At 43.5% G+C, this 27,296-nt stretch overlaps 2 protein-coding genes across 2 annotated transcripts in view; one reads left to right on the top strand and one right to left on the bottom strand.

The window, feature by feature from the left end:
* Positions 1 to 4,211: 4,211 nt before the first annotated feature.
* cabp4 (calcium binding protein 4) lies at positions 4,212 to 24,865 on the top strand. The gene is made up of 8 exons (XM_048243170.1): positions 4,212 to 4,286; positions 9,483 to 9,623; positions 10,498 to 10,681; positions 16,413 to 16,443; positions 19,053 to 19,196; positions 21,030 to 21,139; positions 23,124 to 23,271; positions 24,109 to 24,865. Exons 2-8 carry the CDS (start codon positions 9,484 to 9,486, stop codon positions 24,135 to 24,137), a joined length of 786 nt encoding a protein of 261 aa, XP_048099127.1. The 5' UTR covers positions 4,212 to 4,286; position 9,483; the 3' UTR covers positions 24,138 to 24,865.
* lonrf1l (LON peptidase N-terminal domain and ring finger 1, like) overlaps positions 24,716 to 27,296 on the bottom strand; it is a 15,967-nt gene continuing 13,386 nt past the window's right edge. The window contains exon 12 of the mRNA XM_048243156.1: positions 24,716 to 26,831. Coding sequence (XP_048099113.1) covers positions 26,673 to 26,831 — 159 coding nt within the window. The 3' untranslated portion in view covers positions 24,716 to 26,672. The remainder of the gene's footprint in view (positions 26,832 to 27,296) is intronic.

Genomic DNA, 27,296 nt, shown 5'->3' with positions numbered 1-27,296 from the left:
CTGATCGGCCCGTCCCCCTGACACACTCTCACACTCTCTGGACCCCTCTTGTGCTCCCTTGTAGATCTCCCGCTTGCACTTGCTCCCTGCTTTTGATGAATGGCGGGCTATTTCACTTCTTTATTTCTTTATTTATTTGTCTAGGTGGTGAAGGGGGCCAGATAGTGGCAGGTGACTGATGGATAGTCACGGCCTCTCCTGCTCTCTCTCTCTCTACTCCTCATTTCCTCTCCCTCCATCCCTTTCACTTTCTACATCTTTGCTATTTCTCTCTCATTTTTCCCGCTCTTTTTTCTCTCCCTCTGTGTCCCTCTCTCTCTCTCTCTCTCTCTCTTTCTCTCTCTCTCCCTTTCTCTCTCAGAGGTATTGTACCTGTACCTGGGTTAGCCCTATCAGCATATTCCCATAAATAAACTAGGAAGCGAGGAGAGGAGGGGAGGGGGCAGTTGGCCCTCAGGCTGCTTCACTGAGCATGGGTTGGACAGCAGGAGAGGAGCCAAGTGCTCCAGAACACCGCTGAAGGTGACACGCACAGAGAGAGAGAGAGAGAGAGAGAGAGAGAGAGAGGGGGGGTGAGGGGTGGAGAAATAGCATGGGGCATATGGAGAAGAAAAGGCAGTCCCGGCGGCATGGGGGGGCTTTGGGGGGCCAGGCCCGTCCTGGAAGTCATCTGTGCCCGCCCTGGACGAGCTTGGCTGCTCCAACCAACCCCAATCCCATAGATTGATTTTGAACACTTATTAAATGTAGGCCTGTATTATACGTTTGTCAATCTAGCAAGTAGCAAATAAAACTTGTAAAATCTGTATTATTCCGTAGCTAATCAATCAGGAACATTAGGTAAGCCCATCGCCTAAGTGGAGAGGAGGTTACGTGGCGCAGTCTACTTCATTTCTGCACTAACCCATGTCATCCGATGACAAATATAGCTTATCGGCTCGCAGGTAGGCTATATCTCATATCGTAATTCGTAGAAGTAGGCCTAGTAGTTTCTGGGTTTGTTTGAGAGCGTTAACCTTTACTGTTTTTTTCTTCTGACCTAGTCGGAGAACAGGGAGCTTGTTACCACTCCAGGGCCGAAGTTATCCGTAACTTCGGGGCTAACTCCCTAACACTCTATCTGAAAGTGGTTAGCAAATGAACAAGGATTTTGGTTTTATCTGCAGATTTATTTTTGCATTATTTTGAATATGACTAGCTCCAGTCTCAACAGCACGTCTACTTTTTCCACACGCATCTCAGTTCTAACACACATATCCCCTCTCACTTTTTCTCCCTGCGCATGGGGCTCTCTTAAAGGAGCTGCACCATTTTACAACAATTGCAGCTACATTTTCATATTAGAATGTTTTGTCAAGTGTAAGCTTAAACTACCGTGATCAATTTAAGTTCCCGTGCCCCCCCCTGGAAAGGTGTAATGCCCGTCCGTGAATTTGTGTCTGCCGCCGGGTCTGAGGAAAGGGTGGAGAGAGAGAGAGATGGAGAGAATAACATGGAAATGAAAACATGGAGTGGGATGTGGGGACGAGTTAAAGAAAAACAACAGACAGAGACGTACACTGTTATGGCTAAGTGTGTATCAAAAACGGCAAAAGCACTCGTGTTTGGGGCTCTGAACTTTCAGAGAGAAAAAACACATAGAGGGAAAAAGATGGAAGCACAGAGAGAGAAAGACTGAGAGAGAGAGGCACTGGCAGCAAAAATAGGTTTTGTAATGAGAGAAAGAAGAGAATTTCATGCCATGAAACAATCTATTAAATTTGAAATACCAATTCGTTCGACTTAAAATAGTCCAATCCATTGTATACTCTTGCATAACATGCTGGTGATGTATTCAGGCGCCTCATTAGCCACAAATTTAAACAAAGCAGTAAATATAGCTGTGATATATTGGATTTTTAATTTGTATCTGAGAAAGAACAGAGAGATGGAGAGAGAGAGAGAGGTGGAGAGAGAGAGAGAGATTGAGAGAACGGGAGCCAGGAACATACATCTACCCAGAGAGAGACGATTTGGATCTGCTGCCTGCCTGAGAGCAGCGCGAACATCAGATTTGTTATGAGACATGATAGAGACCAGGGGGGGGCCGTCAGGAGAGTATGACGGAGAGATGGTCACTGGGAGATGGATGGAGGGAGTGGTCCTCGTCCTCTGACGGCTCTGCCGTTGCGTGTAGCCTTCTGTTCAGCACATAGGCGTGTGAAATGAGGCGGGAAGCCTGCCATTCTCTCTCAATATTGTGTCATTAGTCACCTATGACCACACGCCTCATTAGACAGCCAACCCCAAATCTATACTGTTACCGTCTCCCAAAGACTGCTCAAATTAACCAATCATAGCTCAGTCACTCTTCTCTTTAGATGACACACACACACACACACATGCACACACCTGCCACTCAAGGTCTGATAGTTTGCCTATTGAAGATGAGCTATGGCACATTACTGTTCACTGCTGGTCATCCGTCATGTGCTATCGTTCCACTATGCTGAACCTCTGAGGTGGGAGGGGGCACTGCCGATTTAGCACCTTGCAGCTGCCCGTCTGTGTGTGTGTGTGTGTGTGTGTGTGTGTGTGTGTGTGTGTGTGTGTGTGTGTGTGTGTGTGTGTGTGTGTGTGTGTGTGTGTGTGTGTGTGTGTGTGTGTGTGTGTGTGTGTGTGTGTGTGTGTGTGTGTGTGTGTGTGTGTGTGTGTGTGTGTGTGTGTGCTGGTATGTGTGTGTGTGTGCGCGTGTGTGTGTGCGTGCATGTGTGTGTGTGTGCGTGTGTGTGTGCGCGCACGCGTGTGTGTGTGTGGCAGTTGTTGATGGCTATGATTTTGCCTGTGAAAATGGCCTCCTATGGGCCTGCCTGTGTTTCTTTGGCCCACAGAATGCACGACAGCAGCAAAAAGAAATGGGGGAGTCCTGTTAGCTGACTCCATTATAGGCGCACCCTTTTCAAACACCTCATGTCTATTGGGAGATGACTACGGAGTCGAGCATCATTATTATGGACATTAATGCCCACAGAATGCACGACAGCAGCAAAAAGAAATGGGGGAGTCCTGTTAGCTGACTCCATTATAGGCGCACCCTTTTCAAACACCTCATGTCTATTGGGAGATGACTACGGAGTCGAGCATCATTATTATGGACATTAATGCTTTTGCTGGTAATAATGTCCCCCTTAATGTCTTGGTGGTAAAGAAAAGTTCAGATTTTCTTTGCGAAAAACACTAAAATGCAAAATAAGGGTTTTGGGTGAGGGAGTAAGCATAATTGAGTGTAACAAAGTGGAACCCCCACCCACTGCCTACAGGGAGCTTCGACCGGAGAGAGAGAGAGAGAGAGAGAGAGAGAGAGAGAGAGAGAGAGAGAGAGAGAGAGAGGAAAGGGGGGAAAGGGGGGAATGAGAGGAAGGACAAATTAAAGGAAGAGAGATGGGGGTCACTAGATTCATTCCTCTTCTCTCCTTGTATCAGGAGAGAAGATATAGTTAATAAAGAAATCTTTAAAAACAAAGCATCTTTAAAAACAAAGATGCCAAGCAAACAAACCTAACAGCTGAAAGTTAACTGGTATAAAATGCAAAAACAATGGCACGGCTTGGAGGAGCTGAAGTCAATAGTGTTGGCCTTCTTTTAACCAATGGCATGAAGCATACAGGAGACAGGCCCAGATATGGGTGCCAGTAGTCCAGACGCCCCCACTGCTGTGTGCTATTAGCCCCCGGCTGGCTCTCTCCTCCGCCCACTCCACCAGAGAGCCAGGAAATATGGCCCTGGACACCTCTCCACTGATGACCAGCTAAAACATGAGGCCCCATTCAGTCATCACACGATAAATCTCAACAGCTCGCCTCATCCAGCCAGATAAATCAATCCACCCACTCACTCAACGCGTGTCTCTCATCTACGCTTCTCCCACTGCCATTGTCATTCTTTTCCTCTCTTTCTTCCCCTGTCTTTGGTGTTCTATCCATTCCTCCCTTTCACTTGAACTCGTCCCTCTCAGTTCCCTTCTCAGGGTTTAAATCCTCTCTCACCTCGAGACAGTCACACCCCGAGTCACACCAGTCATCAGGGCCTAATCCAGACATGTTTAGGGAGATAATCACTCTCCCCAGCCCCACCCCCCACCTCTCCCCGCTTACAGGGACTTACACGGGAGGGGAGGACTAGGCTGAGGCCCTCTCATTCATACCCTTCAACACAGACGCAGGTGAGGAAGACTCCGACAGACAGACTCGCCGTGCCTGTCTCCCTACCGTCTCTCTGACCGACGTCCCTTCACATCGCACTGAGAGGTAAGGAACTGGGGGAGTGCTTGTGGCCAACAGCATGATTTACTCGTGTTCGATTTGCATCGATAAATTCATCACTCTAGACACAATCCATCACGGTCAGGAGAACCAGGGGGGACTTTCATCCAGAATAAAACCACAGTGGTATCAATCATGTGTTGGGTAGGAGAACGCGGGTGTGTTGGAGAGCAGTCGAGAGGGGTAGAGAGGGGCACAGGACCGGCCCATCCATAATTACTGACAAGCCCAGATGCTAAACAAGATTAGCACAGGACAAAGAGTGCCAGTAGCGACATGGAATGAAAACATGACATGGTTGCCCGATTGATTTCGCACGGACTTGGATGGACCGCTCGCACGGACAACAACTGATAGGGAGGTTTTGTGGTTATATATATATATATATATATATATATATATATATATATATATATATATATATATATATATATATATATATATATATATATATATATATTGGTGTCTTTTTTATTAATTTTGTGGGGGAATCTAAGATATGTGTGCGCCAATCTGTGTGCAATTTTGCATTCATGTGCTTGTGTTTGTGTGTGTCTGTGTGTGCATATATGTGTGTGTGTGTGTGTGTGTGTGTGTGTGTATGCGTGTGCGCGCATATGTGTGTGTGTGTGTGTGTGTGTGTATGTGTGTGTGTGTGTGCATGTGTGTGTGTGTGTGTGTGTGTGTGTGTGTGTGTGTGTGTGTATGCGTGTGTGTGTATGTGTATGTGTGTGTATGCATGTGTGCATGTGTGTGTAGTGGTGTGTGGAGCATTATAATGTGGTGCTAACAGAGGGCGCGATCACACTATTGGCCAGTGACACAAAATCGGTGGCGAGAGATCGATGGTGGCGGTGTGTCTAGATGGCTAACGGTGTGTTGTCTTAAGGGTCGCTGTGGATCAGGCTCAGGGCTGCCCTGATTGATCTGCCACAGAAGCTAGCAGAGGAGGAAGTGGCAGTAGCGTGCGAAGAAGACCGAGCATGAACAGAACGAGAGCAGGAGCAGAAAAACAAGGAAGGAAGGCGGGGGAGAGGGATATAGGAGACATTAAAGGAGTTTATGTCTCCTTTAATAAAGTGCCATTAAACGTGAGAAATAGGGCTGGGACAACGCGTCGACGTAATCGATGACGTCGACGCAAAATATGAGCGTCGATTCGTCAAGCATAACATGTGCTGCTAAATATTTTTAATTTTACACCTTCAGTGTTTTCCATACGTTGACTAATCTGTGGCTGGGCACCACAAAATCAAAACCGGCCAACACACATTGATGTTCTATGTTGTATGCTTACTTGCAGCTGCTTGTATTCGTTACTCAGGCTCATTTTATTGACTCTGAATGTTTGCAAAATCCCGATGTAAATGGAAAAGTGTTTTCCAAGACTCAAAAGTGCTTGTCCAAAGGAGAAGTACGAACCGTTATTTGAACTAACTATGTTATGAATTGCATCCACACATCAGCAGCCTTTTAACTGTGTTAATGTTAATTGCAAGGATTCCCACGCGAACGTCTTAAAATGACACTTAAAATGGCACTCAATTAGACATACACTACTGAACTTTATTGAATGCTACCTCTGACTAAGAATGCATTACTTTGCACTTGTATAGTCTTTTATTTTGGAATCTTAAGAGCAATAAACATATATTGCAATGTTAAAGAATTCATGTTTTTTCATTCATATGTAAATAAACATGTATAAGTTGCTATTAGTGAATTAATTGGGAGATAATCGATAATCGAATCGAATCGAAATCGAATCGGACTGAAAAAATTAATCGTTAGATTAATCGATGCATCGAAAAAATAATCGCTAGATTAATCGTTTAAAAAATAATCGTTTATCCCAACCCTAGTGAGAAACCTTTACCGGTGGAAAAGACCAGGGAAGCTGTAAAAGCTATACATATAGTTGATATTGATATATAGTTAAAGGATAGAGGCAATGGGGAAAGGAGAGGTAAGAGATTAAAAACATGAATTAAAAACTTGACTTCAGTTGAGCTGAGCTATCAGTGTGTGTTCCCAAGAGTTGCTTTCCGGAAGACTTGAACAACAAGTCAGAACCGTTCTCTCTTTCTGTGGTCTATGCTTTGAGTGAAGAACAATTTACTTTGTGTAGATTCTTCAAGTAAATGACCACAAGGCCAGACTGAAAATAACTTTTATTTATTTCCAGGATTCAGTGGCAAATTGTGCATACAATTAGTTGTTTTAGAAATTGACGTTTATTTCAGGACCAGGAAATTGATGTTGTTTATTTCAGAAGCTGGTAGCCTAAGCTGGAGCATCAGTTCAGTGTTTTTTGTGTGTAGAAAATTAATTTGCAGAATTAGAAAATGTACGCTACTACTGTGACTAACAGGGAAGCTACACCAGGCGCATAACCGAAGCATTCTGTTCGTTTAGCTTCCACTATAATCAATGGAAGTAGCTACACCAGATGTCAGATAACAGCGCATACGTTCTACAATGGATTTTACGCGTCGCGAACGGAGTGCTTCAGTTACGCACCTGGTGTAGCTTCCCTGTAATGGTGCACCTTACAAGCTATCAGGGCAAGCTGCTGTGCGACAACATTTGGTCTGTTGGGTTTAGGTCAAGTCTTTCTTGGGAAATTCACAGATTTATTAAAGAGAGGATCCAACGACAGCTGAGTCTTTGGAAGGCGTTCATGCTTTAGCCTATGCAAATCTCTACAATGTTAAATGCTACAACTAAACATGTTTACTCAACATACTAGAAGTATGTCAGACAAACACCCGTCTAACAAAGTTCATCTTCCTCACACAAAGCAGGGTCAAAGGTACAGTAACAGTAGTGTTTTGAGTTTGCTTCACTGCCAAGCAAAAGTTGTTACCAACAAAAAAAGATCAGGTCATGACTCCACCAGCACAGATTTTCTTCTGCCCACTGGTCTCGAAAGAACCTTATTGATAAGAAAATAACAGTCTATATAAAAAAATGTAAAATATTAATTATAAAAAAGTTGGTAACACTTTACATGAAGGTATCTACATAAGAGTGACATGACACTCATAACCCTAACACTAACTTGTCATGACAAAAACCGATTGAAACTAACCCTAACCCTGTAACTTGTCATGACAAAAACCGATTGAAACTAACCCTAACCCTATAACTTGTCATGACAAAAACCAAATGACACTTGACATAAGCGAGTGACAGAAGCGTATGTCATAAACGTTTATGACTTGTTTATGACACATTCATGACAGTGTCATGTCACTCTTATGAAGACAGACTATAGGCCTTTTCACACAGAGATTACGCAAAATTTGCGGGAAGAGGAGATTTCTTTTTGCCGCAACGTGTGTCTGAAAACTAGGTGAAAATTTGCCGGCCTGCTGATCTGTTCACATGATGCGGCATTTTGGAGATTATGTAGATAAAGCTTTCAGCGTTCAGAATATAAATAGAGCAGGTCTCATCTCTCACTTTCATGTGTCATCTTCTCGTGTCTCTGCCATGCGTTTACAGGCTCACATCTGATCTTGTTCCCCTAAGGTGTCTATCGCCACTTAGTTTGTTCCAGAATGATCCCTCTGCTTCTCCGCAGCAGCTCTGCAATTAACTCAAATTAGGAGCTCAAATTGCTCGTATCGCCGAGGTGATTGACAGGGATTGGGCAGCCTGGAAGCAGGGGTGGGAATGGAGGGTGGGGGGTTGTCTGTAAAACCCTGAAGCTTAATGAGTCATGTAGATAAACAGACCTGTTTGTTTGTTTATTTCTTCATTAGTTTATTTGTGTTGTTGCGGACGGATTGCTCAGTGCGACATGTCCTAACCGCTAGAGATAAGTACTCAGTCTTAGTCGGAGGACGATGGCATTTTCCACCAGAATCAGTCAGAATGAAAGATGCCATATGCCAGAGTAACTTAAAGCTACAGACCAAACAATAACTGCTCTACTTCAATGGTCAAAAATGCAGTTTTGAAGGAATTGTTTGCAGTTGATATGCAGGAAATTTAAGACAGGCATTGCACTAAGTAGTACTAGCCTGGTTTCACCAGACTCACTCACTTTGTTTCACTCTGTGAAAAGAGTCTGGGTACCCGGAACTGTTATTTTGTGCAAGGGTAGTGATAGCTGTTCCTATGGTACTTATGTGTTTGAAGGAACAGAAACAATATCATGCACACACTGACAGAGAGAGAGAGGGGGGGACAGAGAGAGAGAGAGAGAGAGAGAGAGAGTCAGTGAGACACTCACACTATCAGGCCCATGTCCAACTACTTCCCCAGTTCAGCCGGACAATTTAGCAGGGGAAGTGCCTTAATTGTGAGAATAATAGAAGCAATTAATCTAATCAGACGTCTCATTAATGTACTTTATTGAAAGCAAAACTTTTCAGAGATGATAATATACTCTGTGGGACTCAGTGAACGCAGTTTAATAACAAAGGAAGACATGAAGAACTTTACAGAGTCATTCGAAGGTGAGAAAACACCACATTCCTCTCTCTAGGGACTTCACAGACTGAGGACAGCTAAATAAGGATTGTGTTCACAACAAGATAGGTGCACATGGCATGTGGGCTTGTTCGCGAGTGGCCATCGCCAATTTCTGTGTTGATGGTTGCCTTGATGGGCAAAGGAGCAGAGTGGCGCGGCTTGGCGCGCGGGCATATTAAACTGCTGATTGTAATTTATCGTCCAGCTCGTCTGCTTGTCTCTTCTCATTCGTGTCTCCCGGAGGCTCGGCAGCGGGAGCGTACTGGTTTTGTATACAACATTATGTTGGAGCGCCTCGGTACACTGCCGGTTGAAATGCTCTGATTCGTGTGGTTTACAGGGACGTCAACTCACCTCAGTGCTGTCAGTCTGTTTGCTTTCTCCTTACATGAATCACACTCTCTCTATTCCTCTCTCGCTCTCTCTATTCCTCTCTCGCTCTCTCTGTTTCTCTGCTTCCCTCTATCCCTCTCGGTCTCATCTCATCCCATCTCATCTCAGCTTCTCGTGCTCTTCAACTTACCACTGACATGCTAAAGGGAAGAAATTGTAATTTGCTCACTTTTTTTCACAAGTCATATCTACACCAGCCACACACATACACACACAGAAACATACTAACACCACAGCAACTCCCACCCACCTATGCAATCACCCTGGACCATTACAACCTATCTTACTCTATCATCTCTCCCACAGCATGTCTCAAAAAGTAGAGAAGAAAGTCCCAGTGAAGGGGGGAGCGGACAGTCGACCCTCCTCTGCTGCAGGAAGGTTGGACAGTCGACCCTCTTCTGCTGCAGGAAGGTCGGAGAGTCGACCCGCTTCTGCTGCAGGGAGGTAGGTCTCAATCCAACTGAGAGTACAAAGATTGGCAATAACTAGATCAATGGATGAATTAATGAGACCTACTGATGGCCTAGACTTGTTTATTTAGACCATAGACTGTTCTATATATACAGTCTATGATTTAGACTGACAAAATGCAGATGGGGGATGGCAAGGAAATGTATAATAAATTGGTGACATACCATAGATATTGATTATCATTGCCATGACATTGGTCGTGGTTATAGAGATGCTGTATGGAATTATGGAGGACCCAGCATTTGGGTAGCTGAAAATAATACAGACCTAGATGGTTACATTCATCCAAAAATCCACTTCCATTGTTAATTTGCTGAAATAGTTCCCATTTTCATCCTTAGGACAGGTTTGCTTGTAGAACTACAGTAGCCTATAGCCTACAGGTCCTCACCACAGTCTAAATTGCCATTGTTAGCAAGGAAAGCTACTGTAGAAATCAGTCACATTAATTTAAAACCATTTCAAGGATAGTTTTGTTGATACAAACCTATGATTTTGTTGTTTTACTGAACTCTAGCTCCTATGTCACCGGTTGACTCCATAGTAGGCTATATGAGTATAACACTGAGCTTGTTAGCTTTCTGTTGAGTTTCAACTAACATAAAACCACTGCTGGCTTTAGCGGCTAAATGATCTCAGAGATGTTGAAAATATTGTTTCTCTCAGGTGTCTTGGTTCTATTAGTTTGTGACATTGTCCAATAACCCGGTGTAGAGGTGTGAAAATAAAGCAACATTTTAATATGTAATATATTAAGGAATAAACAAAAACATAATGTGCTTTAATGATGGTAATAACATTGATAGTGATGGTGAAGAAGGTTTCTCACTGTACTTTCCTTTGGCAGCACTTCCTCTCGCACTCAGTCTCCAGGGGATGGCCTGAAGTCCTCTCTCCGAGGCTCCCATAAAGGCTCAACACACAAAGACTCCACGAGCAGCTCATCCAGCCAGCGCAAGAAGAGCCGACAACTCAGTGACAACTCCATCGCTGCCATCTACGCACCCTACATCAACGCGCTGTTTGGCCAGGTTAATATACCAGCCATTATATCTCACTGTTCAGAAATAACACAACAACAAAAGCAAATGTCTAGTGATATTTAAGTCTACTGTTACATTGAAATTGTATTAAAAAATCATTGTGGCAACTAAGCCTACAACAGTGGATAATTTAGAGCACCATTTCCCCTCACTATTTCCCACTCTTAAAACAGGCTGTTTTCTGCAATACAGGGGCAAATTTGGTGGATTAGCCAATGTACTGTATAATAGATGAATCTTCTGACCTCATTCCTTCCCTCACTAAGCTGAATGTCCCACTGGTCACTTCTTATAAGAGTATGTATTTCACTTCTCACTTTCATAGGCTGGTCTTTCCAGCTCGTTTTGCCTACAGTATAGCCACTAGCCAGCATTGCGTACTTAACATCTACTACAGCTAGTCAAGTAGTTATGTTGCCTTTAGCTCACTACTAGTTCAAAATGGGACCAGACTGCTCACCATCCTCTAATGAAGGAGTTGTCTGGTGGTGCCACTCCGTGTTCAGACATGATCTGTTCTCCTGCTGTCTAAGCAGTCTCGACCATATTGTCTCTTCCGATGTGCTCCCCCGCGGCTGACAGAGGGAGGTGCAGGTTAGGGGAGTGCACCCAGGGACCTCATCTGTAGGCTGGTTTCACAAGGGTCCTCCTGACAGCTGCCTGGCTTCCGCAGATCACTGAACACCCGCCCTTATTATCTATATCTCAACCCAAAGCATCTGCCAGTCTTTGATGTGTGGGAGCTCAGGATAATTCATTTGCAAGTCACACTGCTGTACTTTCCATATAGATTACACATAAATACACAACATAGATTTTAACCAAAATAACTCAAGTGCATTATGACAATGTTAGAAATGGATAAAAAATAAGTCTGAGAATTAAAGCATTTTCTTGGGATTCCTTATTATGACCGTCGCGCAGCGAAGCGGCAATCATATAGGTTTAGTCAGATTTTTTTTTTCCAATTGGCCAATTTTCCGTCAAGGATTCCCAGGACACTGAAAGACCGGGGTGCACAAAACTTGGTGGGCATGTAGCCCTACAATGATCGCATGGAACTATTGTTTTTCGTTTTGATCTTTTAATTTATGTGTACATTTAGTGACTGTCCACCAACAGAGTTTTCTGTGAATATCTTGAGAACCGTAGGGCCTAGGATGACCAATTTGTTGCTTATGCTTGCCTCCAGAGGTCATGTTAACCCATTCCATATGCACACATGTGCATAAACAGATGCACACGCACACACATACATTCACAATAATCATACGTATGACACATACTCACACAGTAGACATATGTACGCATGCACGCACATGCACACACACAGGCACACACACAGGCACACACACACACACACACACACACACACACACACACACACACACACACACACACACACACACACACACACACATATAAACATGTACACGCACACATGCACACAATTCAAGAATTTCTTAGAATTATGAACAGGCAAGATGGGGGTGGGGTTGTATAAAATGTATTTTACATGTGAAATGTGTGAACTAATCATGTTTTGGTACTTGTTGTCTAGCAGATAACAGTGAGAATTGAGTGTGCATAATGCAATTCAGTGAGACAGTTAGAATCATAAATGCCTTTCACCTTTTGTTTTTAGCCAGCAGCCAGACCAGCAGATACCCTGACTTTTCTGAATTACTGAAGCTAAGCAGGCTTAGTTAGTACTTGGATAAGAAACCTCCTTGGAAGAGTAGGTTTCTGCTGGAAGTGGTGTTGGTGGACGGCCAAAAGCCACCAAAAAAATATCAATCCCAATACCCTATTGCAGTGACAGGGACACTGTACTGCAGGAGATCCTTTGCATGAATGTTAAATTGAGGTCCTGACTCACCATGGTTGTTAAAGATCCCATGGCACTTATCACAAAGAGTAGGTGGTTCCCTGATTTGCTTTATTTATGCACACATACATAAAGAGACACACACATGCACACACACATACATAAAAACACACAAACACAAAGACACATTAACACACACACACACATACATGCACACACATGACATGCGCAAACACGCACACAAACACATAAACACACATACATACACACACAGACACCCTCACACACATGCACCCACACATACAAACACACCTACATATACAAACACACACACACACACACACAAAAACACACAAAAACACACACAAAACACATATACACAAAAACAACCACACACTCTGCACACACTCAATTACAAACACGAAAAAAGGAACAAAGTAGGAAATGCAATTTGACAAACGTCACTTATTTTTGTGGAAAAAATGTGCTGGACTGGGCGGCGGTCATATTTTGTACCGCTCTGCGGTAAATCTAGTTTAGGTACACATTTGACCTCAGTAGAAACACACACTGTCCAAGTGTGTGTAATTATTACTGTTATGAGTGTGAGAGGATAATTGGGTGTAAAGACACGAGAGATCATGTTGAGGTGAGGACAACGCGGCCCCTGTATGGCCTCTGAGCCCGGGATTTGAAAATGTGACATAGACTTTACCCTGCCTGCCATTTGGGCCCCTTGGACCAGCAGAGAGAGTAAACAGAGAACACTGCTGACCTGTCCTGAGAGCCATCCTCTTGGGGTAAGTTAGGAAAACATGGAAAACAAGAGATCGGGAAAGAAAGAGGGATGTCTGAAGGAGAGGAGGAGGAGGAAGGAGTGCAGGAGAACAAAAGAGAGAAGGTACATGTAGTAAATAGGGTGTGTTGTTCCCTCTTTGCCCTATTTAATCTGAGGATTATAGGAGCATTAACAGACTATAGATCCCTGTCACAGTTAATTAGCCCTCATACCTGCAGCCCAGGTTATGAAGAGGTGTGTGTCAGACACGTGTGTGTGTGTGTGTGTGTGTGTGTGTGTATGTGTGTGTGTGTGTGTGTGTGTGTGTGTGTGTGTGTGTCTGTGTGTTTGTATGTGTGTTATTTTCACTTTTTTATTTTCCTCAGTGCTTGTTCTGTTTCTTGTATAAATGAGAGTACTTTGTCTTTCTGTAATTGTGTGTGTGTTAGTGTGTGTGTGAGAGAGTGTGTCTGATTACTTGCATGCATGACAGGAGACACAAGACTAATCATCACCATGTACCTCTGTTAAAACAAAAACAGACTGAGTTAATTTGCCCATATAGAAATTAATGAAATCTGAATGGGTGCACGTTGTCCAGATTCATCTTCCTATTTGTGCATGCATAAATCACAGCGTGATCACACTGCATGTGACACTCAAACAAGTTTCTGCGGCTTCAGCCTGACAACAAGTCGCCCATCATCACTGCCGGCGGAGGCATGTGTGTCACTGCATCCGCTCGCTGCCCAGGGGACTGTTCATTTGCGAATCTCTGGACTGAAATGATTCTAAAAGGCTCAAACAGGAAATGAGCTTTGCATATAATATTGCCCTTATACCAAACTGGAACATTAAAACTGGATATTTTAGAGGATATTATATCCTTTAATGTATGAATGTCATACCACAAGTGGCTAATGCTGACTGAGGTAAAGACATTTCTGTGCTTTATCAACATAGTGTTTGGAAGACTATACAGGCAGCGAATTTCATTTGGATCAGACACGCATGGTTTTGTCCCAGTTATTTCTGCATTCTCAGTGCAACTCCAGCTGGGAGAAGCACTGAGATATATTTGTGCAAATTCAGAGTGTAAGCTTCATCAGCTGAGTGAACAGTACAGTTCAAACCCTGATATCTGCGGAGCTAGCCGCACTGGTAACAAGTGGCTGTTATGGCATGTGCCTGGACTCCTCCGCTTGTCACAAAATTACAGCGGTCTCTGTGTTGCCGCCCTAGAAAGCACGACACGAGTAGAAGTGATGCATTTGGACAGGGAAATGAGTCCAGGAAATAAGTAAAAAAAAAAAAACAGTAAAAAAGACCTGATTTTCAAGACTTGCTGATCATTTATGCTTAGAGGCATACTTACGTTTGTCACAGTCTACACTACTGTGATTAAATTATTATTCTTTTTTTGCTCACTCAATAAACTCATACATTGTCTGTGTACTTTCCCTGAGGTGCTGTCATCATCTGCCCATCTGTCCAGTCAGTGTGGAGCATGTGACCTACCTGTGGCTCGTGCTCCTGTTGAATGGACACAAGTAGTCAGTAGGAGTAGCACTAGAGAGGCTTTTCTGCACAACCAAATGGCCGTCATCATGACTTGAGAGTGGCCTGTGTTGTGTTTGTGTTGGGAGTAGAGGTCATGTGTGTCCATCAGCTTCCTCTATGGTCCTACAGGATTCTAGCTGGCATCTGAACTTGACTGGCTGCCAGGCTTGCCATTTTGTCATTAGCCCCAAATGCAATTCATAGTGAAGTTTATAGTTGGCATCCACTTGGATCTCTTAGACCAACATTAAAATTGAACTGCAGCTCATTTTGATATATGCCACTCAAAATAGGGAAAGTGACATGAAATCATTTTTGTATATTGCATTCTATTTCAAAATGATATCAAGAAATCATTTTCAGTAATGTCCAAAATGAAGCAGATAGCGGAGCATTCAAGTCATCTAAAGTCATATTTCCCCATAGACTCAGTAAGGGGAAGCTCACATATTTGAATGTGAGAGTATGTAAGTTTGAGGTTAAGTATTTTCTGTGTGCTTGTGCCAGGAGGGACCATAATTCAATGGTATGTGGTGTGTCCTTCATCTAGCGGTCAAGCCAGGCTCTTAGCAGATCCTGTATTGTGTGTCTGTGTGTTTATGCACTTGTATGTTTGTGTGTGTGCATCTTTTTTCCATTGGCTTCAACTGCATTAGCATTGTTGTCAAAGTATAATTATATACACACACAAATCTGTAAATCCATGTGCGTGTCGCTGTGTGTGTGTGTGTGTGTGTGTGTGTGTGTGTGTGTGTGTGTGTGTGTGTGTACATGTCTGTCTGTGTGTGCACGTGTTGGTTCGTTTATTGAGTGTGACTATGCATGGCTGTCCAGATTTGGACAGAGAGAGAGAGAGGGAGAGGCATGGTATGCTGTAATCCTATTAGTGAATGAGCTCCTCTGCATCTCAGTCCTCTCCATCAGTCAGTCAGTCAAAGCCTGCACAGGGATGGGTGCCGCCTGTCATTATGCACCGCAGAGAAAAGAGAGCTTAACACCAGAGGCGTCCTCTAGGGACTGCTGACTGGAACGCTCTCCTCAATTCCCTAGTTTGCACCCCACTTTCACACTGACTGTTTCACTCGTAGGGTCCTTTCTCTCTGCTGGAGTACTTGATGACACACACACACACACACACACACACACACACACACACACATGCTCCACTCTTCCTCATCTGTCTCTGTCATTACCTCAGTTCTATCCCCACCCCTTCCCCTCCCCCTCTCCTCTGAGACAGCAACTGTACATGTTTTTTTATGGCTTGACCTTGTGGTTGCAGTCTTGTCAGCATAATTGCTTAATAACACTGTGAAAAAGAGATAATGTTTTAACAGGTCCTTAAAAAATCCTCGGGAGGGTTGAGATGGCTTCTCTGATTAGTACCTCTAGCCGAGGGCCTGCCATGATCTTTAGGTCCTAGTGAAGAAAAGTCATTTGATGGCCCATTGAACAGTATGTCTGTCCCTGACTCAAGTACCTCCTTCTACCCCCACCTCTCTCTCTCCTGGCATCCATCCACCTTTTCCTCATGTTCTGCATCCTCATCACAGGACAGAGAGTTATTACCCGAGGAGCTGGATGGTAAGTGCTACATTGCATTCCTACGTTGTAAATTCCCTTGTCTTGTCACTTCACTTGTCATGTGCTTTACAAAAGCATTGTGTGGTTTTGCACCGTGGCTTAATCCTATCCCCACCCACTAGCGATGATTCATGCCAGATGACAGTGCACACCACTGCATACCCAGCACAGCTCAACGGCCCTGTGGTGGTGGAGAACACCACCAGCAGACAAAATGGAAAAGAGAGAGAAACATGGGGAAGAAAGACTTAAAGGAAAGATCCGGAGTTAAAACAATTTGACGCTACCGGAACACAAAGTCAGGCTATTTGCTTCCTTCAGAAACATGTCTTGTTATAACCTCTCTGTACACTTTCAATTTACAATACAGTACTTCAGTTTGTCTGGGACCCTATACTCATGCTACCACTGAAGGCTATTTTTGCTATTCAGTGGTTTGAAAATTGCGATTTCTTTTGACTTGAATCTATGCTCCATAGCCACACACTTTCATTGCTAATGCAAACAATGGTCTAACTCAAAACTCCTCAGATTAACGTAATTTTGCTCCCAAACGACAGTTGTCGTTATCATCCATAAATAGACCCCAGGTTGTTTCAACTCTGGAGTTTTCCTCTAAATAGGACTTTTTCTAGGTCTTAAAAAAAAAACCTGTGTCATGCCTTGGTCAAAATACCAAAAGGATGAAGCATGATAACACCCTTTTCAACCCCTTTTTGAAGAGCCCTGTCCAGAGTGGCCTATTTGTGTGCCTGTTCCTTGCATGATGCATGGAGCTTCACTTCAACATGTTGCTAACAGGTCCCGAACACTTTTGATCTTCAGTTGTGAGCGGAATATAGGTAAAATTGGGGTGGTCTGGTCTTATTCAACAAGCTGGCAGACTTGACATCTCTTCAGCCAGTGAATCTCAATCGGTGGCTGAATCACATGTTTTCAGACCTAGGCAGCCAAAAACAAATGGCTTGTGTTATTTTGATATTTTTGTATTTGCTACCCCAGATACCCAAATTAATACATGCATAAAGAACAGAAAGGGTGATATTTCCATATTAAGTCCCCTTTAATAACTAAAGAATGGCCAGACCCATTGCAATACGCAATGTAACATTGAGGCAAATGGTCTACCGCTGTGGAAATAGAATTACACTTGATTATACGCTGTAAGTTGTTGAAGATATTAATATGAAGGAACTATGACTGGCTCCACGCTGGTGTGGCAGAGGGGCTGTTCTACTGGTCATGCATATGGTGGCTGTGTTCCACTACTGCAATGCCCTTGGTTACTGGGCTGCTGATTGGCTGTCAGTACAGGTAAACACTACACTGTCAGTTCATCCATAGGCAATATGCATGTATACCCATCTGAAGGAAAAAAAAAGTGTCATGGCTGTCTGGAACTGCTCACATTTTATGAATTTTTAGGATTATTCATAAATGCAAATGACTGTAGGATAAACAAAGAATCCTCTTCATCAAAATAAATAATACTCTCTCCTGTTTCCTTTTTTCTCTGCTGAGATCCAGTCCCTGATGTTAGGTTTCTCTATTTAGCTATTTTGTTATATATATATATATATATATATATATATATATATATATATATATTACACAGTATAATGCGTAAAATGACATCTTCTACTCATACTGTGCATAGATACACAGATGGATATATGTATTTCCCCCAAGGTCATTTTCTATGGAAAATCACACTTTCAGTATCATATGTTTGGACATCACACATGATTTATAACGGGAATGTCTGGCCTGGTACAATTCACACCCTTTTAAAGCAACATTATAGGATGCCATTACACAGAATAGTTGTGAAAATTTTATATTTTTCATAACATCTTTCTTTAGGTTATAATTATGATACCACATAAGCCTTTTATAACAACTGTCATAAACAAATAAAAGGCTTCCACAGGCAAACAGATTACTACGGAGCCCAGGAGGTATATTGAGAGAATGTGCGCTCATTTTATTTAATTGGGGTCTCATTTTACTAGATTGTGTGCTCATTTTACTTAATAGTGCGCTCATTTTAATGAATTGTGCCCTTGATTTAGTAAATCGTGCACATATTTGACTAAATTGTGCACACATTTGACTATATTGTGCACACAATTTACTAAATCGTGCACACGTTTTACTAAATTGTGTGCTCATTTTACGAAAATTACAATGAGAGCACAATTTACTAAAATGAGCACACTATTTAGTAAAATGTGCTCACAATTTAGTAAATGTGTGCACAGTTTAGTAAATTGTGCTCACAACTGAGTAAAATGTGTGCACAATTTACTAAATTGAGAGCACTATTTAGTAAAGTGCACGTTTTCTGGGTATACACCAAAAAAATCTTGCAATGACCCCTTCAGGGTTCCGTAGATTATGAATACATAGTAGTAAAGTATGTGCTGTGAAATGCACTAAAACAGGCCCTCGCCGTAGCCTGCAGTAATATACTGTATATGGTATACATGACAATACTGTGGGTGCCCTTAATCCCTGTCATAGATTTCACATACACCCAAGGTTGTAAGTGTCAAAAGTGTGTGTATGTGTGTGTTGAATCCCCGCTGTGCTGTGATGCTTCCCCACAGAGCTGCTGCAGGCCTTTAAGGAGTTTGACTATGACAGCGACGGCTACGTGCACTACAAGGATGTGGCCAACTGCATGAGGACCATGGGATACATGCCAACGGAGATGGAGCTCATCGAGATCAACCAGCAGATCAAGATGAAATGTAAGAGATGCATGGTGTGAGCTTGTGCATGTGAGTGTGTGTTGGAGGGAGAGAGAGGGGGGGGGGTCATTGTGGTGTGTGAGTGTGTAAGGGGTCTGAAGGTGTGTCTCTAAACTCTACTTGTGTGTTCTTGACTGTTTTGCAATACATGGGCACAGCTGCATGCCTGTGCAGATGCTGTGTACCTTCTATAGAGTTAACTGGAGTGCATACATGGATTTGTATTGGGCATAACTGTTTTTAGCTGGTTTATGTGTTACTTTAATATGTGACTGAAAGTATGTGTGAATATGTGTCGATATATGTATTTGCTGGCTATGCGTCCATGTTAATAACCACAATAGTGACAAAAAGAGAGGATTCCTGAGACTCCTATCTGATCTTCTCTGGGAGGCTGATGAGACTTGATGAAATAAGATACAGTATGAGAGTATTAGGGTAAACACAGAGCTATGATATTAGATAGCACTCAGATGACATGCACACAGACACACACACACACACACACACACACACACACACACACCACACACACACCACACACACACACACGCGCACGCGCACACACACATATACACACACACAAATACACACCCACACACCCACACACCTTGTAAATTAAACATTATTGTGTAAACTTGACATATTTGCCGAACCTAAACCTAAGAAGGTTATGCATAAACAAAACTGTTATCAGCCAATTAGGTTGTTAATTGGTAGTCTTCACATTGTCTGTGCTTCTCTGTGGGTGTATGTACACATATTTCTGCTCTTCAGTGAGTATGCAAGGTTACGTAAAATTGTTAAATTTCACATTTGCATACAAAGATAAATATGTATGCAAGTGGTTGTCATTTTATTATGTATACTCTAAGGCACATTTTTGTGCAAATTAGTGTGTGAGAGAGCGAGAGAGTGAGATTTATGTAGGTGGAGGTCATATGTGATTTAATGCGTGTGTGTGTGTGTGTTTGCATGTGTGTTTGTGTGTAATGTACAGTACGCCAGCAGTAACATAGCAGTGCATACTTTCTCTCTGCAGTAAACATTGTGTGTGCAGGCACAGATACTTTAATGCCTTCAGGCTTGTTTAGTTCAGCTGATAGAACGACTGTTGGGCAACAAGCTTGTATCAAAGTCTGGAGCAAACTAGTGATGGAAAATATCTATCTATTCTAAGTGGCTTTGAGTCAAATTGCCTTTAAATGAAAGTGTTTACACTTTTTCTTTGACCATGTTATTGCAGCTTGGGGGATTAGGTGTGGTTGTTTTCAATAAAAGTCACCAGAGGCAAAGTTCACAAATCAAAAACTCTTTGTATTCATAAGGGAAGGTGAATGATGAAAAACACTATTGAATCACCTAATCACCTAAACTTAAACAATAAGTCCTCATCTGACTCATTCTACTTAACAAAACAACCTCTCTTGACCCTATATCCCTGCCAACTTAAGGCCTCACACACCCAAGTGTTTATCAGGCCCAGGGTGTCTGTGCGTTAGCTATGGCCCCCTACTGCAGGCCTCTCCTGCGTTCCAGTGGAGCTGTCCATGGTACTCACTCTCTCTGTAGGGATGGGATAGTCCTTATAGATCCATGCCCATGTTTGAGTCATGACTAAGGGAGCCCTGCTTGGTGCAGGCTGGTTGGCATAACGACATGTAAACTAAACCGTGATGTTTCTTTCATTGTGTTTACAAGGTATAAATGGACTTAACAAAATGAGTTGATGTGTTTGTAAATTATGCATTCATATCTCTGATGAAGCACTCTCCCTCTCTCTCTCTCTCTCTCTCTCTCTCTCTCTCTCTCCCTCTCTCTCTCTGTGGATAGGGGGAGGGCATGTGGACTTTGATGACTTCTGTGAGTTGATGGGCCCACGCATGCTAGCTGAGACTGCTCACATGGTGGGCCTACGGGAGCTCCGCTGTGCCTTCGCGCAGGTCAGTGTTTCAGAACAGAACACTTCACCATGTCATAATATGCACAGCCATAGATATATAATATATACGTGCACAGCATATGGCATGTAAATATTTACATGTCATATGAGCATGCACAGCAAATGGCATGTAAACGTGTACCATTCTAAAGCCTACTGTATATTGATACATATTGATATGCACAGTGTTAAATGTGTGGTAAATGGGTACCACTTTATGCAGAGGATCCTGGTTCCACAACTCAAATAACCTCAAATTAGCAATTTGCATAAACATGACCTTCTGGAAGTTACTGTATCTCACATATGGTTTATGAATACTGCAGTTAATGGTGTCAAGGTGTGTACTCTCTTACATTTAATATAATTTGTAGAATTTTGATGTGGTTTCTTATGCTGAACATGCATGAATATGTTTTTATCACGTCACACAAATGTAAACTGCCTACCTTGAAAAATGCAAGCCTAGTCTATATTCAGTTTTACAGGGAAATGGAAAAATTGGAAAAAGTTTTAGCTTTTCACATCCATACTTTTCATGATAAATGTCCTAAAGTTCTCTCAGGGTAATGAGTTTGTCTTATGTAAGTGATGAAGTATTTACCACGATTGAATACTAAGAGCAGGGGATCTGAACTTTATTTGTCCACTGCAGTGAAAGAAGTTTGGTGGATGTCAAAAGATTTTGAACTTTCATTACGGGCAGGTTTGGGAAACCTGTACACAAGCACATTTATCTGACTTGGCCAGACCCTCCAGGCATTTCAAGTGACTCCCTGCCTCTAAACCCAGGTGCTGGTTCTCCACGGCTCACTGCGTCCCCCAGTAAGCCCTCTGATGTGGCCTTAATGACGTGAGCACTATAATTGGGCAGGGGAGCCCACAATGTAAACCAGGCCAGGGCTCTTTATAAGATAAATGATTATGTCAATACGCACAGAGCGAGAGTTCCCCATGGGGTTGCACACCTAACAATACCACACCACGAGCCGCAGAAAAGCTGCACACTCCAACAAAACTGCATCATTCTACTGGGTCAGGAAATTCAGTTCGGTTTTTGTACAAGCTGCGCTTTTTGCAAGCGTCTTCATCAAAAAGGAGTTTAAGTGAGGGAGAAAGTGGAAAACCAGGGAGCAATAAAAATAAAAGTGAGTCACGATGCAGCCTCCATGCTGCGGATTTCTGCTTATGTTAATCTGAGCGGTGGAGTAGGGCCAGGGTGAATGGGGTATGCCTGTGTGGCTTTTAACTGATAGGTCAGAAGAAGGATGGGTGTGCGAAAGGGAGAGCCCCCGGGGACATGATCCACCCAGGACAGGACACCCTGCTGAGACATTGGCGGCGCATTCTCTGCCCCAGGTGTGATTCTGTCGGCTGCATGGCCACCAGGTAGCTATAGTACAGGGGAGCGAGCCTGCTGTCTAGCAATGAAAGGATCACAGAACAGGAGGGGGGAGTGTGATGTGTCAGTGCAGCGCAATCTCATATGTACAGCCAGAGCTGGCAGAGCTGGCTTTGTGTTTCTTTTCCTCTAAAACACTCCTCTGTCTGCTCACTTCTCCTTCTGCACTCCTGGCTGTCTCCTTTTCATTTCTCTCTCTCTGTCTCCCTCTCCCTCTCTCTCTCTCTCACTGTCTCCCTCTCTCTCTCTCTCTCTCTCACTGTCTCCCTCTCTGTCTCCCTCTCTCTCTCTCCTCTCTCTCTCTCTCTCTCTCTCACTGTCTCCCTCTCCCTCTCTCTCTCTCTCTCTCTCTGTCTCCCTCTCTCTCTCTCTCTCTCTCTCTCTCTCACTCTCTCTCTCTCTCTCTCTCACTGTCTCCCTCTCTCTCTCTCTCTCTCTCTCTCACTGTCTCCCTCTCTCTCTCTCTCTCTCTCTCTCTGTCTCCCTCTCTCTCTCTCTCACACACACACTATTCTGTCTTTCTACTTGTCTCTGACTCTCTGGCCTGATGTCGCGTATGTCCCCCCCATCCATGCTTCTTCAGTTTGACTGTAATGGGGATGGACGGATCACCTTCGAGGAGCTGAAGGAATCCATGAAGAGTTTCCTGGGGGAGAAACTGAAGAAGGGCGAACTGGAGGAGATCCTCACTGACCTCGATCTCAACGGAGACGGGAACGTCGACTTCGACGGTACGCCTCTGTTACACAAGCATGGATGCGCACACACACACTCCCGTTCAAATGCACTCTTGTACACAAACTCACTGCCAACAGAGGAAGAGTCAGTCTACACTCACTCACTTGCTCATATGCACTCACATACATATACACACACACTCATACTGTACACACACACACACACACACACACACACACACACACACACACACACATACACACACATATATACATACATACATTTGTCTTAGATTTTGGATTAAATATTCAGTATTGAAAGATTCAGAGTGAAATATAAAAACCTCAACAGGCATTGTTCATTGCAACACAAAAGCCCAGCATGTCTATGTAGTAACACTCTTCACTCTCTCTCTCTCACACACACACACAAACACACACACACACAGTACATGCATAAACACACATGCAACCATGTGACTGCCAAGAGCATCAGGTGTGTGTCACCCTCTCATGTCCACTCCTGTCACACGCGAGTGTTCAGTGACGCCTGGAGCTCTGAGTGCTAGCAGGTGACAGACATCAGGCGCGTGCAGAAACTCATGGCCATGCTCCGCATTGCTCCCTGCTGGCCGCAACTGTCCCCAGCAGTGCCCTTGCTCTGAGCAGCGCCGGCTCCTCCACAGCAGTCCAGGGCCGCCCGCACACATTGCATTGATCACAGTGTTATGTGTTGCCCTGTTCTTGTCAGTACTGCTGTTCATTCACATCATGTCCTTCAGAGTCAGTGACAGTCAGCTGGGACATGGTGGTGTTAGTCACAGCACAGTGTGTGAAAGAACATTGGCAAATAATGTCAGACTGACAACATTTTTCCTTTTCTTTTGACAGAGTTTGTCATGATGTTGGCCACCCGGTAGATTTCTCATCTCCCACTGCATGATGTCAAGTTGCTTCTCTGACAAAACCAGCGCTCATGTCCTCTCCAACCCACACTATGCTGCTCCAGTGTAAATGCTTCATGGCAATGTATTTCTATATTTGTATGATGAAGCCACTGTAAAGACTAGATCAAGGATTAATTAATTTCTGACCAAACTGGTGTTAATCATTGCCTAATTTTAAAAATTGCCTAAGTTCAGCAAATGGAATGTAACCGATATCTTAAAGGGCATTAGGACAGAGTTATGAAACAAACATGCCAGAGTTGTTGCAGTACACTGCTGCCCTCTAGAGTGATGTGGTGAACTGCATGGATATCACTGCCTGAAAGTGTGCCAAGTCCTCATCTGATTGTATAAGATTAATAGGGTGAATTTATTTCCTGTTAACTTCTGTTTCTACCATCACAGAGTATGTGGAATGTTTAAATGGTGAAGACGAGTAATCGAGTAGGGGAGCCTACACTGAGAAACAGGACTAAATCAGAGTGTTTTTCCAAACCCACAATCAGGGGTGCTCACATCCCAGGACACACTGAAAGACAGCTCTAAGGACATGGTGAAAAAATAGCTTTTATTAATGAAAATTAATAACTTAAATATGCAAGCAGAAAAAAGTGAGATATTTTAAAAAAAAAAAAAAAAAAACAATCTGTTGATTACTACTTTGTACAAATGATTTAAATACAACAGAGCAGTTTACTGGACATTTGTTTATTTTTATTTCTGTTTCTCATTTTTTTCCCTTCAATGTTCTGTACACACTGATTTGGCCACAAGATGGCGACTGGAAGTAAAATAACACCAGAATGATTAACTCCAGCAAAAGGAATGCAAAGCCAGAACAGAAAAAAAGGTTGAGGGATGCTGATGCCCTGCGCCAACGTGGCAGAATGCGAGTGTGATGTAAGGCAAAAATGTCAGGTGTCCCACTGGGTCGTCAGAGAAACAAGACTCCAGATGATAAAAGATTCGTTCAGTTTTTGCGAGCCCATCAAAACACTGCACGTTGCCTCTCGGCTCAGTTCCAACACATGGTCATAATACAGGTATATCTTCCACCTTACAAAACAGATTTCTTCTTGCTTGACATTGGACTGACCAGGTACTAGGACTTTTGGCTTAGAAGGACAACATATTTCTCAAAGATAGTTTTGTGAATCGAAGAACGATATATATCCTTACAACTCAACTGAAGCTGAGCTCCTGCTTACACCCAAGCCTACAGAGTCAACCACCCCAGCCCATCTATCTAACTATGACCCCTGCGTCTGCTGAGTGGACAGAGGCTCGGATTTTGAGACACCGTTCGTCCCTATTGGTTCCAGAGACTGGACCGCCATGTGATAATGGCAATCCCCTTCTGCCCATCACAGTTCATCAGGTGGATGCAGGTGCATTGTGCGTGTTTGTGGTTTTAATTTCTTTTCTTTTTTTTTAATGATCAATATGCTTGGCGGTCATGGAAACCAACAGAAAAAATACAAACAAATAAAATCATGGGTCAAATGTACCCTCCTCCAATCACACTTTGTTTCCCTCTGTCAACAAAGTAGTGGATTTGTGGCCAACCCGTAGCTATGGGGTGGCCACTTTGTGCGTACTCGGCGTAATAAACTTAGTGACAGAAGAGGCCTGACGCTTGGAAGATTAAGATTCGTAAAAAGTTGCGTTCTTTTTGTTTTGTAAACCGGCACTTTGTTTCTTGCATTCTTTTCCCCACCGTGTTTTCAAAAAAGAAAGTTTATGGATCTGCTTTACTTTCTCACCTATCCTTAATTAGGAGAATTAAGGAAGAATGGGATTTGAGCATTCCCTCAGCATTCAGGATATTCCGAGACTTATCTACCCTAAAAGTAACACAGGCACACATCTGGGGTAACACACATAGCTAAGTCCTTGAAATTGAGACTATGAAGACCAACATGCCTTTCTGTTGCTTGGCCCACCATGGGCCATGACAGAAAAGCTCATTCCTAGACAGTCAAATAGACATGATTTGACAGAGTGCTTGTGCTGGCATAAATGTTTTGCCACTGATGTACATGCAGACAGTCCGAGAGAGAAATATCAGAGCATGAAGACTGATCAGAGTGAGAGAGAGAGAGAGAGAGAGAGGAGTCTGAAAGAGAGGGGGAAGAAGGGAGAGGTCAGGAAAGAAGAATAGTCAGCATGAGAGAGAGACGTCAGAAGATGGTGTGTGTTGGGTAAGTGTTGGTGCTGGTAGTGTCTCAGTTTCCACGTCCGAGGCTGCTGCAGCTGCTGTAAGGAGGTCATCTGCCATCACTCCATCATCCCCAGACATCGGACCGTGCCAAGACAGGGCAGACGGACGGGCACAAGTCGGCTGTCTGACGCTGAGAAATCTGTCTCTTGCCTGGTATGTGTGTGTGTATGTGTGTGTGTCTGTATGTGCGTGTGTGTATGTGCGTGCGTGTGTGTGTGTGTATGTGCGTGTGTGTATGTGCGTGTACAGTATGTGTGTGTGTGTGTGCGTGGCGGCGTCTGGAAGCTCTATTCGTTGGGGATGCTCTGCAGGTAGGTGAGGATGTGCTGGATCTTAAGCAGGCGCTCGCGTAGCGTGGGCAAGGAGAGCACGGACAGCTGATAGCGAGGGTCCACCGGCAGCACCGCCAGCAGCCACCAGCAACACGCCGGCCCGTTAGGAGTAGCCTGCAGATAGAGAGACAGAGCGACTGTTAAAGGGAGGTGTACTCTATCACCAAGAAATCCTTTAAGAGACGTAGTAATACAGACACTGCCCGCACTTCAAAATAAAACTGTCCTTAGTTTATGACGGACCAAGGTGAAATAAGAGGGGCTACTGTTACTACTTTCAGGTGGATCCATTTTTAACATCAAATATTTCATACAGGCCATCTTCTGCTCTCCGTGGATTGCAGTGCAATGCAGCATTAATGTCAGAACCGAAGGCAAAATAAGCCCTCCAAAATCATCCAAACAGAAGCTGAGACAGAGGATTATACTACATTATCCAAAAGTGAACAATCTAGCATCACAGATAACAGATAATCCCTGCAACTATGGGCAAACCGCTGCACAAAAAACACACATCTTGAGTAACTAGCGAAAAGATAGTGGTCAATGTGAACTAATTATAACACAGTGTTTGCACAA

This window comes from Alosa alosa, chromosome 1 (assembly GCF_017589495.1).
Source record: "Alosa alosa isolate M-15738 ecotype Scorff River chromosome 1, AALO_Geno_1.1, whole genome shotgun sequence".
NCBI lineage: Eukaryota > Metazoa > Chordata > Actinopteri > Clupeiformes > Clupeidae > Alosa > Alosa alosa.
The sequence above is the reverse complement of the archived record's forward strand: the minus strand, read 5'-3'. Positions and strand labels throughout refer to the sequence as shown.

Bases quoted from the DNA above. Each gene is read 5' to 3' on its own strand.
- cabp4 (XM_048243170.1), top strand. From the start codon at position 9,484: ATGTCTCAAAAAGTAGAGAAGAAAGTCCCAGTGAAGGGGGGAGCGGAC. The intron at 10,682-16,412 runs GTTAATATACCA...TCCTCATCACAG, and splicing joins TCAACGCGCTGTTTGGCCAG to GACAGAGAGTTATTACCCGA. The intron at 16,444-19,052 runs GTAAGTGCTACA...GCTTCCCCACAG, and splicing joins ATTACCCGAGGAGCTGGATG to AGCTGCTGCAGGCCTTTAAG.